The sequence below is a fragment of the Somniosus microcephalus genome, chromosome 3 (genome assembly GCF_052327205.1).
Source record: "Somniosus microcephalus isolate GS21.2 chromosome 3, FLI_Smic_1.0, whole genome shotgun sequence".
NCBI classification, from domain to species: domain Eukaryota; kingdom Metazoa; phylum Chordata; class Chondrichthyes; order Squaliformes; family Somniosidae; genus Somniosus; species Somniosus microcephalus.
This window is the reverse complement of record NC_140989.1, coordinates 292,521,101-292,536,486: the sequence shown is the minus strand read 5'-3', so window position 1 is coordinate 292,536,486 and position 15,386 is coordinate 292,521,101. Positions and strand designations below refer to the sequence as shown.

The following is a 15,386-nucleotide window of genomic DNA, read 5'->3' as shown; positions in this document are numbered from 1 at the left end:
GCTTGGTGTGAAACATACATTTTTCCTTATTGTACGTTAGGTTCAGCCGTTGGGCCGTACGGAGGAAATTTGCTAGATTAACGTCGTGGTCCTGCTGGTCGTGGCCGCAGATGGTGACGTTATCCAAATAGGGGAAGGTTGCCCGCAGCGCGTTCTGGTCAACCATTCGGTCCATCTCCCTTTGGAAGACCGAAACCCCGTTGGTGACGCCGAAGGGGACCCTAAGGAAGTGGTAGAGGCGGCCGTTTGCCTCGAAGGCAGTATACTGGCAGTCCTCATGGCGGATGGGCAGCTGGTGGTACGCTGACTTAAGGTCGATGGTGGAGAATACTTTGTATTGCGCAATCTGATTGACCATATCAGATATGCGAGGGAGGGGGTACGCGTCCAGCTGGGTGTACCGGTTTATGGTTTGGCTGTAGTCGATTACCATGCGGCGTTTTGCAGTGGTTTTAACGACTACAACCTGGGCTCGCCAGGGGCTAGTGCTACCTTCGATAATGCCCTCCTTCAAGAGCCGCTCCACCTCAGAGCTGATAAAAGCTCTGTCCCCGGCACTGTACCGCCTGCTTTTGGTAGCGATGGGTTTACAGTCGCGGGTGAGGTTAGCGAACAGGGGAGGGGGGGGGACTTTTAATGTGGAAAGGCTGCAGGTGGTTTGCAGCGGGCGATTTAAAAGTTGTTGGTTGCAGACTGTGAGTGGGGGGAGGGGTCCACCGTATGCTAGTGTGACACTCTTAAGGTGGCACTGAAAATCCAACCCTAGCAGGACGGCAGCGCAAAGACGGGGCAGGACTAGCAGTTTAAATTTTTGATATTCAGTGCCCCCTACTGACAGGGTCACCACACAGTAGCCGCTGATGTCCATTGACTGGGACTTGGACGCCATAGAAATGCGATGGTGCGTTGGCAGAATCGTGAGGGAGTGGCTACGTACCGTGTCGGGGTGGACGAAACTCTCTGTGCTCCCGCTGTCGATCAGGCAACTGGTGGCGCGGCCGTTTACCGCGATATCCATCATGGAGCTGGATAGATGGTGAGGGTGGCCTTGATCCAGCGTCACGGAGGCCAGTATGTGGCTTAGTGAGTCACTATAGTCATCCGCCGAGACGGTGGTCGGTTCCAGTGACGAAATGGCGGTTGAGTGCGTTGGATACGATGGCGGCGGATGCCATGCGGCCGGGGGTACACAAAATGGCGGATAAGATGGCTGCTCCCACGGCCCGCACGCTGCGCTGCTGGCTGGCTTCCCCTTGCAGGCGTTAGCGTAATGGCCTTTCTTCCCGCAGCCCGAGCAGGTAGCTGTCTTAGCTGGGCAGTGCGCTCTGGGATGTTTTAACTGGCCACAGAAATAGCATTTTTGGGCCTGGTTACTGGGCATCGAAGCAGTTCTTACCGGAGGCTGCTGTCTCGGTTGGGTCGCTGCAGCGGTTGGTGCCGGGGGCGGCGGTCCCGTGTCCCACGGTTTCGATTGCCATGTCTCGGCGCCGTTACGGGGGTATGCCTCGAGGTTTCGGTGGGCCTCCTCTAACGAGAGCGCAAGGGCAATGGCCGTCTTCAGGTCGGGTTCCTTGCTTTCTAGCAGTCTCTGCCGGGTGTGGTCTGACTGGAGGCCCCTGACGAAGGCATCACAGGCGAGTCCCTGCGCGTGCTCCACAGCCGTTACCGCTTTACAATCGCAGTCTCTGCAGAGTGCCAGTAGCGCCCGTGCAAATGCCCCTACCGATTCTCCCGGTTGCTGCCTGCGGGATCCCAAGAGGTGTCGGGCGTAAATTGTGTTCACTGGGCGCGTATATTGCCCTTTTAGTAGCTCGAGGGCCGCCACGTACGTATTAGAGTCCCGGATTAGCATATATACTTGATGGCTCACCTGGGCGGTCAAAATTTTCAGTTTGTGATCCTCCTCTGTAACCTGTGAGATTGCGAGGAAGGATTCAAAGCAGCTCAGCCAGTGTTCAAACTTGGCTGATGCACCCACATCTTGAGGGTCGAGGTCCAGGCGTGGTGGTCTGAGGGCTCTCAGCAATGTCTGCTGTATCCGTTGCTGTTGTTGCTCCTCAGGTGTCGCCATTTAACTTTTAGCTAATAAAATTGATACGCTTATCAATTACTTCATAAAAGGTGATGAGTCGAAGAAGAGATGATGAGTCGAAAGAAGAGATGAATAAGGCTTTTATTAGCTAAGAAGAGACCATGCTTCTTCGTGAGTGACTGAACAAGTCTGAACGAAACCCACACAGTGGTGGGTGGAGTCAGCTGAGGCATGCCTCCATACACAGCGCCACCCAGAGGTGGCAATATACAATACAGTGGTTTACCACACTCTCCCCCCGCCCCAGTTCCTGACCTCCTCTCTCCCCCAGTTCCTCACCTCCACTCTCCCCACAGTTTCTGACCTCATCTCCCCCACAATTCCTGACCTCCTCTTCCCCCTGCAGCTCCTGACCTCCTCTCCCCCCCCCAAGTCTTTGGCAGGGCCCTCACGGGCTCCGAAACCCAGAGGACGTCAGCCAAGAGCATCTCAGCAGTCAGAGCAGGGATCTGAGCAGCCTGTCTCTACTTCTGCTGAAGCCACAGGGGTTGCACCACATATAAATGGTAGGAAAAGGATGAGTAAAGCTTTGTAGTTGCAGAAGGACATGCACCAATGTTCCCTATAAGCTGTGCTTTGTTCTGTGTGGCCTATTTCTTATACTGTGCGGTCTGTTTAAATTTCTGCACATGTGCGATATGTACAATGGAAAAGCCGGTGAGCGGTCTGCACAGGATCTTTCCCATTACGGTTGCGCAGCTTAGAGGAAACATTGTTATGCACATGGGTGTATGAGAAAATGTTATATTGTGAAGTTTCTGTTCTTTAGTAGAATCACATAAATTTTATTATTTTGCACCACTTTCCTATTTTTCCTATTCTTGGTTGCTGGTTGTAAAGTCACTTTTTAACTTGCTTGATGATGAATGGAAGGAGGTGAATTGACGGGGACCATTGGGGGATGTACAAATGGTGGTTGGTTTTGTCAGTGGCATTGGGTGGGTGGTGGGGGCAGAAAGAGTGACCGCATGTGACATCAGCCCACTGGTGTGACACAGCAACCTAATGCTCTTGCATTAATAAGGGCATCCCAGGCAACAATGTGAGCAGCTGGTGCTGCATTGCCCTCATCACCTTCATCCTCCTTGTCTTCCTCTTCCTTCTTGGAATCGTCTGCAGAGGATCTGCACTTAGCGCGTTATTCCTCCTGCAGGTCCAATCCTCGCTGCTGCGCACTGTTGTGCAGAGCGCAGCACACCACGATCATTCTGGACACCCTGGCTGGTGCGTACTGATGGGCACCTCGAGATTTGTCCAGGCACCTGAAGCGCATCTTCAGCTTGCTGATGGCTTGTTCGATCACACATCTGGTGGTCATATGGCATTCATTGCAGTGCTCTTGGGCTTCATTGGTCGGATTTCTGACAGGTGTCATCAGCCAAGTTTGAAGGTGGTATGCCTTGTCTCCTAGCAGCTACCCTTTAAGTGTGCTTGCAGGTCCGAAGACATCAGGGTGCTTGGACTGCTGCAGAATGATAGCATCATGGTAGCTACCTGGGAATCTTGAGCACACCTGCAGAAATATCTTTTTGTGGTTGCGCACCAGCTGCACATTGATTAAGTGGAAGCCCCTGCGGTTCACAAATACTCCTGGTTGATCTGGGGCGGCGCGAATTGCCATGTGTGTGCAGTCTATGACACCCTGCACCTGTGGGAAGCCAGCCAGAGACACAAACCTGAGTGCCTGCTCATTCTGACTGGCGTTATCGCAGGCGAAGTTCACATAATTGCTGGCCTTGGCAAACAAGCCATCAGTCTCTTGACTCATGCACTTGTGGGCCACCGACTGGGAGATCCTGGATATGTCACTGGCAGAGCCCTGGAAAGATCCGGAGGTAAAAAAGTTGAGGGCGGTGGTCACTTTGAGAGCCACTAGTAACACATGGTCACCAGATGCAGCAGGGAGCAGGTCTTCTTCTAGGAGACTGCAGATGTCTGCCACCACCTGACGCGACAACGTAAACCTCCTGAAGCACTGCTGTACTGACATGTCAAGGAAACTCAAACTCTGCCTGGAAACCCTGTGTCATGGGTAGTGCCTCCTGAGAGCTGCACCACTCTGCTGCTCCCCTCTCTGATGCTCCCCTCTCTGACGTCCAGCTGCAGGACTCTCAACTGCAGGCTGCTGCTGGTGCTGGTCATATTGCTCCTCGTCCGAGGTCCAATCTAAGGCAGCCAAGGCGCCACCCATTCTGATGTGATTCAGAAAACCTCCAAAGTGTAGAAAGTAAACTCTGAGCAAAAGTACGGTGAACAAACTTTTTCTCACTATTAGGTAGGAAAGCAGCTGAGTACTGAATATTTATTGCAGTATTTCCATGAGTTTTAATCAGCCCCTCAATTGCCATTGTGTTCTCGCCTTGCTTTCACTTAAGCATTTCAGGAAGCCTGGGAAACCCATAGATGTGACATTAAATTTAAAAGTGTGTTGAAATATTGTTCCAATTGAGCGATTAGCGTATGTTAATAGGCAACCCGCTTCTCCCGAGATCATTGCGCGTAAACAGCCTAAAACACTAGAGTTAAATGTGAAAGTCGGCAGGTTGGAGCCGGCTTCCGACGCGTTCACATTTTTGCCAGTTTTAACCCCCCCCCCCCACAACCACACCCAAACCCATGTGCTCCTCCAGGTTAAAATTCCCCTCTTACTTTCATTTGTGGCAAGCAGACTGAAACTTATTCATTATAGTAAATATGCAGTGCCATGGAGGTGGTTGGACATAAGTTCACATCTGTGATTACCAACATGGCCACTTCCCAATCCAGAATTTGCTATCGCCACAATGATGAAGGGAAATGGTGTGGAAATTCTTCCGAGGCTACCCTTTTGCAATTCTTCGGAGCCCATTATATAATGGAATTGGCAGAAGCCTGGATTGATATTGCCTGCTTGGTGTAACTAATACAGATATACAAAACAAAGTGTGTACACTTGTGATTGTTTTATTATTAGTAGAAAATGCTAACTTTCTACTAAACTCAAATATTCATTTCTGAATTTTTAGTTTTAGAAGTTTTGTTACTTTTGAATTTTAAAATACTGCAGATTCCTGAGTGTGACTCTAAGGACTTTTAAAGACACAATTATTATTTAGGACAGACAATGCTTGTTTATTGAATATTACGGGCCTGACTATTTTAGGGAGGCTTTTGATTGCTAGAATGTTAAGGATTTACTAATCTATATGCAATGAATAACATGATAATTTATACTTTTTAATGAGAAATGTCTAAGTGAAGGGCTAAGGCCTATAGTATGCATAAGACCATTCAAGTTAAACATAGAGGATGGCAGATTAGATAAATGACGAGATAATAATGTGATACCAAGCTTGGGTTTTTCAAAGCCCGCAGATTGTAGGAGGAAGGGAAGACTAAGGGAGACAGAGCTCCACAGTTTTTAGGTACCGGAGAAGAATGAGTTAGAATAGGAAATGGTGGAATGAAGCTTAGAAGTGCTGAATGACAGAATGTTGCCTTCATATCAGACCAGACATCAAGATGTAACATTTACTTCAGGAATTATGGGGTGAAAATTCTGCTTGAATGGAAAACTTCAGGCTGAGGGTGTGCAATTTCTGATATGTGCTGCTAGCTAGTGGCAGGAATGCTAAAGCAGAAAATCATTGCCTCGATTTAGCAGTTTTTCACCAAAATAATTTAAATAATACTCCATTGTCATTTTTTTTTAGTTTAGCATGCTTGTAGTTTCTAGTTTTTAAAACACAAAAAGGGATTTAGTCCTCAAAGGTTAAAAGTTATGTCTATTTCAAGCTGTGCTTAATAATAATTCAGTAAAATTGTGCAGTTATACAAAGGCCAGCTCACCTCTCTGGGCAGCTCTATCAGGAAGTTTTCATCAGCTGCGAAGGTTCGGAGGTTGTGCAGATATCCAATGGTGTGGGGAAGAGATTCAAGTTCATTACAGCTACAGTCAAACTCCTCCAAGACAGAAAGACTGGTACAAAGAGGAAAACATAGTTAACCTACCCTTGAATAACATGATCATTTATACTTTTTAATGAGAAATGTCTAAGTGAAGGGCTAAGGCCTGCAGTGTGCATAAGACCATCCAAGTTAAACATAGAGGATGGCAGATTAGATAAATGAAGTCCAATGTGAAGGCTGGCTGCAAAATCCAAATGATTGAGTCACACGACTAAAGACAATGGGGTAGAGTTTTCGCTTTGGGCGCGATCGGCGATCCAGGGGCAAATTGCACCCAAAATTGCGCAGAGTTTTGAGAAGTGTTTTTTTTCCTCAAGATTCTACTCAAGCTTATTTGCATATCGCTGAATGTAAAATCTGCCATGAACTAGCGCAATCGGGCAGCATTTTAGAAAGTAATTAAAAAAAAAAAATTTTTTGCTTTAAAAAATATTCCTTGATATATTCAAGAGTTTTTAACTTGGTGCAGTTTGATTAATACAGCTGAAAATGGGTTTAACACAAAAAAATAAGCATTTTAATCTACCACCTTGTGTAGCAGCCTGTTTTTAAATGACTGAAAATGACTTTAAAAAACTATACAGAACCATTTGCTAGTTATATTGGGGTACAGTAGTCAGTTTCTTAGTAAATTTAAAAAAATTATATTTAAAAGCTTTTAAAATGTGCCGATTAGTGTCCTTGCCCCCAAAAGAACCAACTTTATTTTTAGAGCCTCCTCGAAGTCTCGCAAACAAAGCAATTAGTGGAAACTCCCAATGGTGATTAATGCGATCTGGGGCGTAGCCAGTTCTGTGGTCAGGTTTGGCTTCTAGCGCAATGCTTTTAAATAAACACACAAGATCGCGGAAACTCGATTTGCACTGGACGTAATTTGTGCTTGAAATTCCGCAATCTTTTGTGCTGGTTTAGCCGATTTTGGGAGAATTGTGCTGAAAAAACAACGCAACCTAGCGGAGACTCCAGGCCCTTATCATCACACTTAATTTACATCACTTAAATTTAAGTCAAGGTTCAGCTCTGCTTCCATGGTATTAGGGATCAAATCTGAAGAATGGAAACACACAAGGATAGCAATTTAACCCTAACCCCTTACAATATTAATGTTGCAAAAAACAGACTGGAATATTGGGGACAATTGGCAGGACATTTGGCCACAGGGCACCACAACAGAGCATGATCTTGTTCTCATTCACTTACCCTCCAATCGTGTTGGGTAAAATGTTTAGCTGGTTGTCATCCACCTTCAATGTTGTAAGTTTTTTCAATATTCCTTGTGGGTAGAAAAGACAACAATTCAGTATCTCATAATTGGCAAATTATTAACATAATAACATAAGAAATAGGAGCAGGAGTAGGCCATACGGCCCCTCGAGCCTGCTCCGCCAATCAATAAGATCATGGCTGATCATCGACCTCAACTCTACTTTCCTGCCAGATCTCCATATCCTTTGATTCCTCTAGAATCCAAAAATCTATCTATCTCAGCCTTAACTATACTCAACAACTCAGCATTCACAGCCCCTTCGGGTAGAGAATTCCAAAGATTCACAACCCTCTGAGTGAAGAAATTCTGCCTCACCTCAGTTTTAAATGGCCTACCCCTTATCCTGAGACTATGCCCCCTAGTTCTAGACACTCCAGCCAGGGGAAACAACCTCTTAGCATCTACCCTGTCAATCCCCTTCAGAATATTGTATGTTTCAATGAGAGCACCTCTCATTCTTCTAAACTCCAGAGAGTATAGACCCATTCTACACAATCTCTCATCATAAGACAGCCCTCTCATCCCAGGAATCAATCTAGTGAACCTTTGTTGCACCGCCTCCAAGGCAAGTATATCCTTCCTTAGATAAGGGGACCAAAACTGTGCACAGTACTCCAGGTGTGGTCTCACCAAGGCCCTGTACAATTGTAGCAAGATGTCCTTACTCTTATAATAAAGTGGACCAATATACTATTCTTACATTGCCCTCTGCCCTGCAACAACTGCCTTCTACTATCTTATTCCACTGCATACCAAGTGAAGCTTCAGGACACAGTTCAAAAAAATCAATTCATTTTATTCCCCCAACACTGTGAATACATGTGTGCTCAATGTGTCTTGTTCTAGTGCATCCCCTTTGTGCACGTATATGGTATGTATCTTTTACTCCCTAACCTAGCAATCTGTCTCAGTGATTCCTCAGTAGGAAGAAAGAATGTGATGGCTGGCTGTTGTGTATTAATGCATGCCTCTTGGAAGGAGGTAGTCCAGTGCTGGATCATTTGATAGCCTTGCAATTGCTGGTGACACTTCTAACACTGCAGTGGTGATACATCTGTACTTGTGTGAGGGGGGATGGGAGGATGTTGGATGTCATCTCCATCATCCATGCCAGCTCCTGTCATTCCCCTTCTGGTAGGCATACCCTTAGCATATTCAGAGATTTGTGTAGAAACAGGCCATTGGGCATCAATGAGTTTGTTGAAGCTCTGTATTCTTGTTGACTCAATCTGCTTGCACCACATCTAATGCTGTGATGGTTGCCTGGTCCTGCATGTGTCAAAGAGCTGAAAGGTTGCCTGTGTGCTTTGCATGCTGTCTCAATGAAGTAGCACCAATGCAAGAGTGAACTCTTGTTTGCATTCATCATAAAGCAATTTACTAAAAGTAGACAAAGTGTGAGTACACTTACTGTGGCAATCTTTATGAATCCAGAAAACTTTATTAACTGATATGGCCAGCTCTGTTGAATCATTTCTGTAGTAACCTGGGAGGTTATGAGTAACCTGATCCACCAGGTGGTGCTGTGGCAATTGCTCTCCTGAGTTAAGTCTGATCTGTACTGGTTGTACTCTTTGTTTTTGCTGCCTCATGGCAGAAGCTTTTATGTGCAAGTGTTGATTAAACCATGTTAAGGAGTTAACCTGTGTCTGTCTCCATCTATGGCCACCTCAAGATACCACATATGGCGACGAGAATAAAGGACAGAAGAGTTTTGGAGTATTCGGAAGAGGTGCTCGGGTTGGTTAGCAAACTAGTCGGAAAAGCACGAGGCTAGGCCGCGGGAGTCGAAACGGAGTTTGATTTTTTGGCTGAAGTGACCGGACTCCAAGGATGGCAGGAACGCTAGGCTCCGTGGCACTTTTTGACAGCAAGTCGCAGTCTTGGGAGGAGTATTGTGAAATACTGGGCCATTTCTTTATGGCAAACGAGGTGGACAGTGCTGAAAAGAAAAGGGCCATTTTACTGAGTTGTGTGGGAGCGCAAACCTATACACGGATGAGGAATCTGCTGAGCCCGGAGCGGCCAGGAGAAAAATCTTTTGACGAGTTGGTGAGTCTACTAAAGAATCATTTCAATCCGAAACCTAGTGAAATAGTACAGAGATGGAAATTCAATTCGAGGATTAGGAGGCCGGAAGAAAGCATTACTGAGTATGTGGCGGAGCTTCGGAAGCTCGCACAGGACTGTAATTTTGGAAATGCGCTCACAGTCATGTTAAGGGACAGACTAGTATGCGGAGTTAACGACGACAGTATACAGCAAAGGTTGCTGTCAGAAGAAGGATTAACGTTTGAGACGGCACTTAAAAAAGCACAAGCCATGGAGATGGCTAACAAGGACATTAAGGACTTAAACAGTATGAGCAAGGAGAAATGGAGTAAACCAGTGGGAGGAGCTGTTTTCAAGATGGAAGCTGGCGCGAAAAGTCCACCAGTCGGGGTTGGGGATTGCTACCGATGTGGCGGGACGAGCCATTATGCAAAGGACTGCAGGTTTGCAAAGACAAAGTGCCACAATTGTGGAAAAATAGGGCACTTAAAGAAAGTCTGTAAAAGGGCAGTGAGTGAGAGAAGCAGTGCTGAAGGGGCAAAGCATGCTAAAGGGGGGAGGGAGAAGTACACAAAGCGGGCAAATTACATACAAGAGGAAGAGTCTAGTGAGTCTAGTGAGGAGGTTTTCACTATATACAGTATAGACACTTCAAGGCCCAACGTACCCCCTCTCACTCAGTATTTGATAGTGAACGGAGGTCAAGTAAAGTTTGAGATTGACACCGGATGTAGTGTAAACATAATGTCGCAGACTGAGTACGCCAAGCTATGGGGGGAAGCAAAAGTACCAGAGCTAGGTACATGCCCCATTAGTCTCAAAACCTACACAGGACAGAAGGTGGACATTTTGGGGGCAGCCGAAGTACAAGTGGAACACAAAGGAGTCACCAAAGAGCTTACGGTGGTAGTGGTAGCAGGGTCAGGGCCAAACCTGTTAGGGCGAGGGTGGATCAGTGAGTTGAGTGTGGACTGGCAGGCAATGAATAAAATGGAGGACAGTACAGAGGCACTGCAAGAAGTGCTGATGAAGCATGAGTTAGTGTTCAAGGACGAACTGGGCACCTTAAGGGGAGCCACAGCCAAGATTCATGTAGCCAGTGATGCCACGCCTCGTTTCTTTAAACCAAGGGCGGTACCTTTTGCAATGAAAACCAAGGTTGAGGTGGAACTAGATCACCTGGTAAAGGACAAAGTAATAGAACCAGTGAAATTTTCAGACTGGGCGGCACCAATAGTCCCGGTATTGAAGCCCGACGGTAATGTAAGGGTGTGTGGTGACTATAAGTTAACAGTGAACAGAGTATCATCACTGGAACAGTACCCCATTCCGAGAATGGAGGACATGTTAACATCGCTCACTGGGGGAGAAAGATTCAGCAAACTGGACATGAGTCATGCGTATCAGCAGATATTGCTAGATGAAGAATCAAAAAAGTTTGTCACGGTGAACACGCACAAGGGGCTGTTCACGTATGCCAGGTTACCATTTGGTGTCAGTTCTAGCCCAGCAATATTCCAACGGACTATGGAGGGCATTCTGCAGGGCATTCCAAAGGTGGCCGTGTACTTAGATGATATTCTGCTAACAGGAAGTGACGATCAGGATCACTTAAAAACACTGGACAAAGTGCTACAGCGGCTGGAAGAGGCGGGGCTACGCCTGAAACGGAGTAAGTGTAGTTTCATGGAGAAGGAAGTTACATTCCTGGGACATCGGGTGGATGCCACAGGCCTCCATCCATTACCAGGGAAAGTGCGGGCAGTGCAGGATGCACCGGCACCCACCTCAGTGACTGAACTGAAAGCCTATGTAGGGCTCCTGAATTATTATAACCGGTTTCTTCCAAACTTATCGATGCTGCTGGCACCCCTGCACAAACTGCTGAGAAAGGAGGAGCCATGGCGTTGGGGGCCAGAGCAAGCGAAAGCGTTTCAGCAGTCAAAGGAGCTACTTCAGTCCAGCAGGGTGTTAGTGCATTACGACGAGAAGAAGGAGCTGATAATGTCCTGCGACGCATCACCCTATGGAGTGGGGGCAGTGTTGGCCCACCGCATGCCAGATGGAGCGGAAAGGCCCATCGGGTTTGTTTCACGCACGCTCACAGCTGCGGAAAAGAACTATTCACAGCTTGATAAAGAGGGGTTGGCCATTATATTTGGAGTAAAGAAATTCCATAAGTACATATATGGGAGGAAGTTTGTAATCAGTACTGACCACAAGCCTCTTATTAGCTTACTGAATGAGATGAAAGCGGTGCCTCAAATGGCATCACAGAGAATAATGAGATGGGCAGTAATACTAAGAGCCTATGAATATGTGATCACGTACAGAGCCGGCAAGGAAAACGGGAACGCGGATGCTCTCAGCCGCCTGCCCCTCTCAAAATCTCCTCGCAGTACTTCCCCTGAGGAGCACGTCCTGATGCTGGATCAGGAGATCAGTCCCCTGATGACTTCAGCACAAATCCAGGGCTGGACAGCCAAGGACCCCGTTCTGTCAAGGGTCCGTGAGTATGTGTTGAAAGGTTGGCCAGATCACCGTGAGGGACCGGAGTTCGCGCCGTACAGACAGAGACAGCACGAGCTCAGTGTCCAAGATGGATGTGTGCTATGGGGAGCACGCATCATAGTCCCAGAGCGGGGACGCTCTACTTTGATGGAACAGTTGTATCAATCGCACCCAGGACTGACTAGAGTGAAAGGACTGGCTAGGAGCTACCTGTGGTGGCCTAACTTGGATGCTGAAATTGAATCAAAGGTAAAGTCATGCACTATATGTCAGGAACAGAGGAAAGCACCTGTCGGGGCACCACTCCATCCCTGGGAGTGGCCCAGCAAACCCTGGAGGAGAATTCACATCGACTATGCGGGACCTTTTATGGGCAAAATGTTTTTGGTGCTGGTTGACGCTCACTCAAAGTGGATTGACATTTATCCAGTGAGCTCTGCAACGACTGATGCCACACTGAATTGTCTCAGGAACAGCTTCAGCACGCATGGTATTCCAGAAATGATTGTATCCAACAATGCACAGTGTTTTGTTAGTGAAGGGAGCAAATAATTCATGGTAAGGAATGGAATCACACATGTCACCTCGGCTCCATATCACCCAGCCTCAAATGGGTTAGCCGAGCGAGCCGTGCAGACTTTTAAGGAGTTCATGAGGAAGAGCTCAGGTGACACCCTGGAGACCAAGCTCAAGAGAGCCTTGTTTAGTTATCGTATAACACCCCAAGCTACCACGGGGCTTTCTCCGGCTGAGTTGATGATGGGGAGAAAGTTGCGGTGCACGTTAGACCTGATACACCCAGATCTCAAAAGCAAGGTTGAGACAAAACAAACAAACCAAAAAGCGTACCATGACAAACATACTAAAGCTCACCATTTCGCCATAGGGGACTCTGTGTACACCCGGAACTTCGGCTATGGACCTAAATGGATACCAGGACTAATCCAGGACATTACAGGACCTGTGTCGTACTCCGTGTTACTAGGGGATGGTCGAGGGGTTTGTCGGCATGTGGATCAGCTTTTCAGCCGGCAGCAGGGGGAACTGCCTCAGGTGGAACAAAGGGCAGTAGAGGAGGCTGTTCCAGGACCCAGCATGGCTTATAAGGTGCCAGTGGACACTGGTACTGCCAGGCCACAGCGGGACAGAGTAAAACCAACATCAGAGACTACTCCAATCTCAAGTGCGAATGAACCTGAGAATCCACCACAAGTGGAATTAAGACGTTCACAAAGGATTCGCAAGCAACCAGAAAGACTTATACAAACCTGTTAAATTAGTCAGGGGTTAACCATGGTTAGAGCATATTGGTTAACTAAAATGTAGTACCTAGTAAGGGTTATTGTTTAAGAATTGCATACGGCAATCTTAAGAGGGGAGGAGTGTAGTAACCTGGGAGGTTATGAGTAACCTGATCCACCAGGTGGTGCTGTGGCAATTGCTCTCCTGAGTTAAGTCTGATCTGTACTGGTTGTACTCTTTGTTTTTGCTGCCTCATGGCAGAAGCTTTTATGTGCAAGTGTTGATTGAACCATGTTAAGGAGTTAACCTGTGCCTGTCTCCATCTATGGCCACCTCAAGATACCACAATTTCAAACTGTGCTCCTGATTGGAGGGTGGCCCACAGCTTGAAAGAGACAACCCTCTTTTGCAGCACCTCCCGGAGTAACACCTCCAGAGCTGCGTTCTCAAGAGGAGCACACTCGCTCCTCTCCCCCTTATTGCCGTACTGAACTGTTATCAGGAAAACTTTAAATTTAAAACAGCCCTTTAAGAGCTGCTAACTCGCTAGATAGCCCACCCTGCATCACCAGCATGCTCCTTTTACATTAGCCAATCTGCGCAGGTAATGCATAGAAATGACAGGACGTCAGCTCTACATAATGTACACACAATGTATAGAAACCCTGCAAATACTGCAAAAATATCTCATAATCTCTGGTTACAAAAATGTTACTAAACCAACAGATGGCGCTGTTTTAATAAGCTTGCAGCTAGAAATTGGATAAGGCCCAAAAACGAGTGTGGGTATCATGATGCACGATTAGCCCGCGCCTGTTGAGTCTGATGCAGGCAGCAGGCAAACTTCGTGCTTCCTGCTAATTAAAATGAGTGCAGCGGTAAGGAAGCACTAAACGGGCTGTTCAGTGGCTTAGCACCTCAGCAGGGGTCACAAGTTTGTGCGAGGCTAACACCAATTAAAGCTAGCATGCACTTCTTAAAGGCAGCCTGCACCTCTTAAAGGGGAGGTGGATTCTGACTTCATCAGGTGGTGGAAGTGGCTTGGAAACAGACTGAGGAGCAAGAAAACTGAGTGATGGCACAACATGGCAGAGAGAGAGCTCCCAGATTTTCAGATGTAGCACTGGGATCTCGGTGAAGGAGGTGGGCAGGAAAAGAGAGGTCCTCTATCCACGGGGGGCCAGGAGGCCCGGCAGACAAACTGTGAGAAGGCATTGGAATAGGTAATTGTCGTGGTCAATGCGAACAGTGTAGCCCTGAGGATCTGGATGCAGTGCCGCAAGAAGTTTAATGACCTCACATGAGTGGTCAAGGTCAGTGAACTCCACTTCAAATGCCATATCCTTACAACTGAACCACTAGGCTCACACATTGCTCAATTCACCACCCCCTTCACTAATCTACCAACCATCTCTATCAATCACAACTCATATACCTCTAACATTCATAGTTTCACCTCACCCTCACACACTTTGCACTACTGCAAGCCTCACACCCACATCTCACGGCATGCACACACTGCCAGCTATTCAACCATGACAGTCACATCACCCAAACACATTGTATCACACTCAATGACACACTTCCCTCTTTTTTGCAGGAGAAGGTGGCGCATAACAGGAGACAGAAGGGGCTACCCAAAGGGGCACAGGCATGCTTGCATAACCTTAACCTGATGGAGGAGACAGTGCTGGCCATTATTGGGAGGGTCTTTGCTGAGGCCGTGGCCAGCGGCGGGGCTGAATCAATTGAAGATGACCTTATCCATATACCTAATCTTCCTTCTCACATCGCACTTCCCATTCATCCCATAATCTCTTCTGATTTACAAGCTGCAGATGCTGTAAGCATGCACCTCTTGCTTTCCCCGCCCCTCCCCCCACCACAACCTTACCCTTTTGCCTTTCTCCTTTCAGATAGCCAAGAACTATAACCTGGTCAGGCACTGGTGGAGGAGCATGAAAGAGGAAGAACGCAATGATGCAGAACACACAGCACCGTCACTTGATTTCACACTCCCGGACAGCAGTTCAGATACTAACACTCCGCATACTTTAGAGGATAAATTAGATCCAGGAACTGCACGTGGTGAGACACCAGGCATGAGTGGCCTGCAACCAAGGCAGGGGGAAAGGGTAGCACAGGTGCCAGCTCGCCGGATGGCGAAGTTGCACACGAGTTCTGCTGCACAGGACTTAGATGAGGACTTCAATGGGGCGGCCGACAGAAGAAGTCTGATGGGTATGCACAATTAAATGCTTGGTGCATTGGCAA

General features: G+C 47.4%; 1 protein-coding gene across 1 annotated transcript in view; it reads right to left on the bottom strand.

Annotated features, from left to right (window-relative positions):
- lrrc7 (leucine rich repeat containing 7) overlaps positions 1 to 15,386 on the bottom strand; it is a 377,242-nt gene that overhangs the window by 155,609 nt on the left and 206,247 nt on the right. The window contains exons 9-10 of the mRNA XM_085982772.1: positions 7,241 to 7,313; positions 5,921 to 6,050 (exon numbers count right to left, since the gene is read on the bottom strand). Coding sequence (XP_085838898.1) covers positions 5,921 to 6,050; positions 7,241 to 7,313 — 203 coding nt within the window. The remainder of the gene's footprint in view (positions 1 to 5,920; positions 6,051 to 7,240; positions 7,314 to 15,386) is intronic.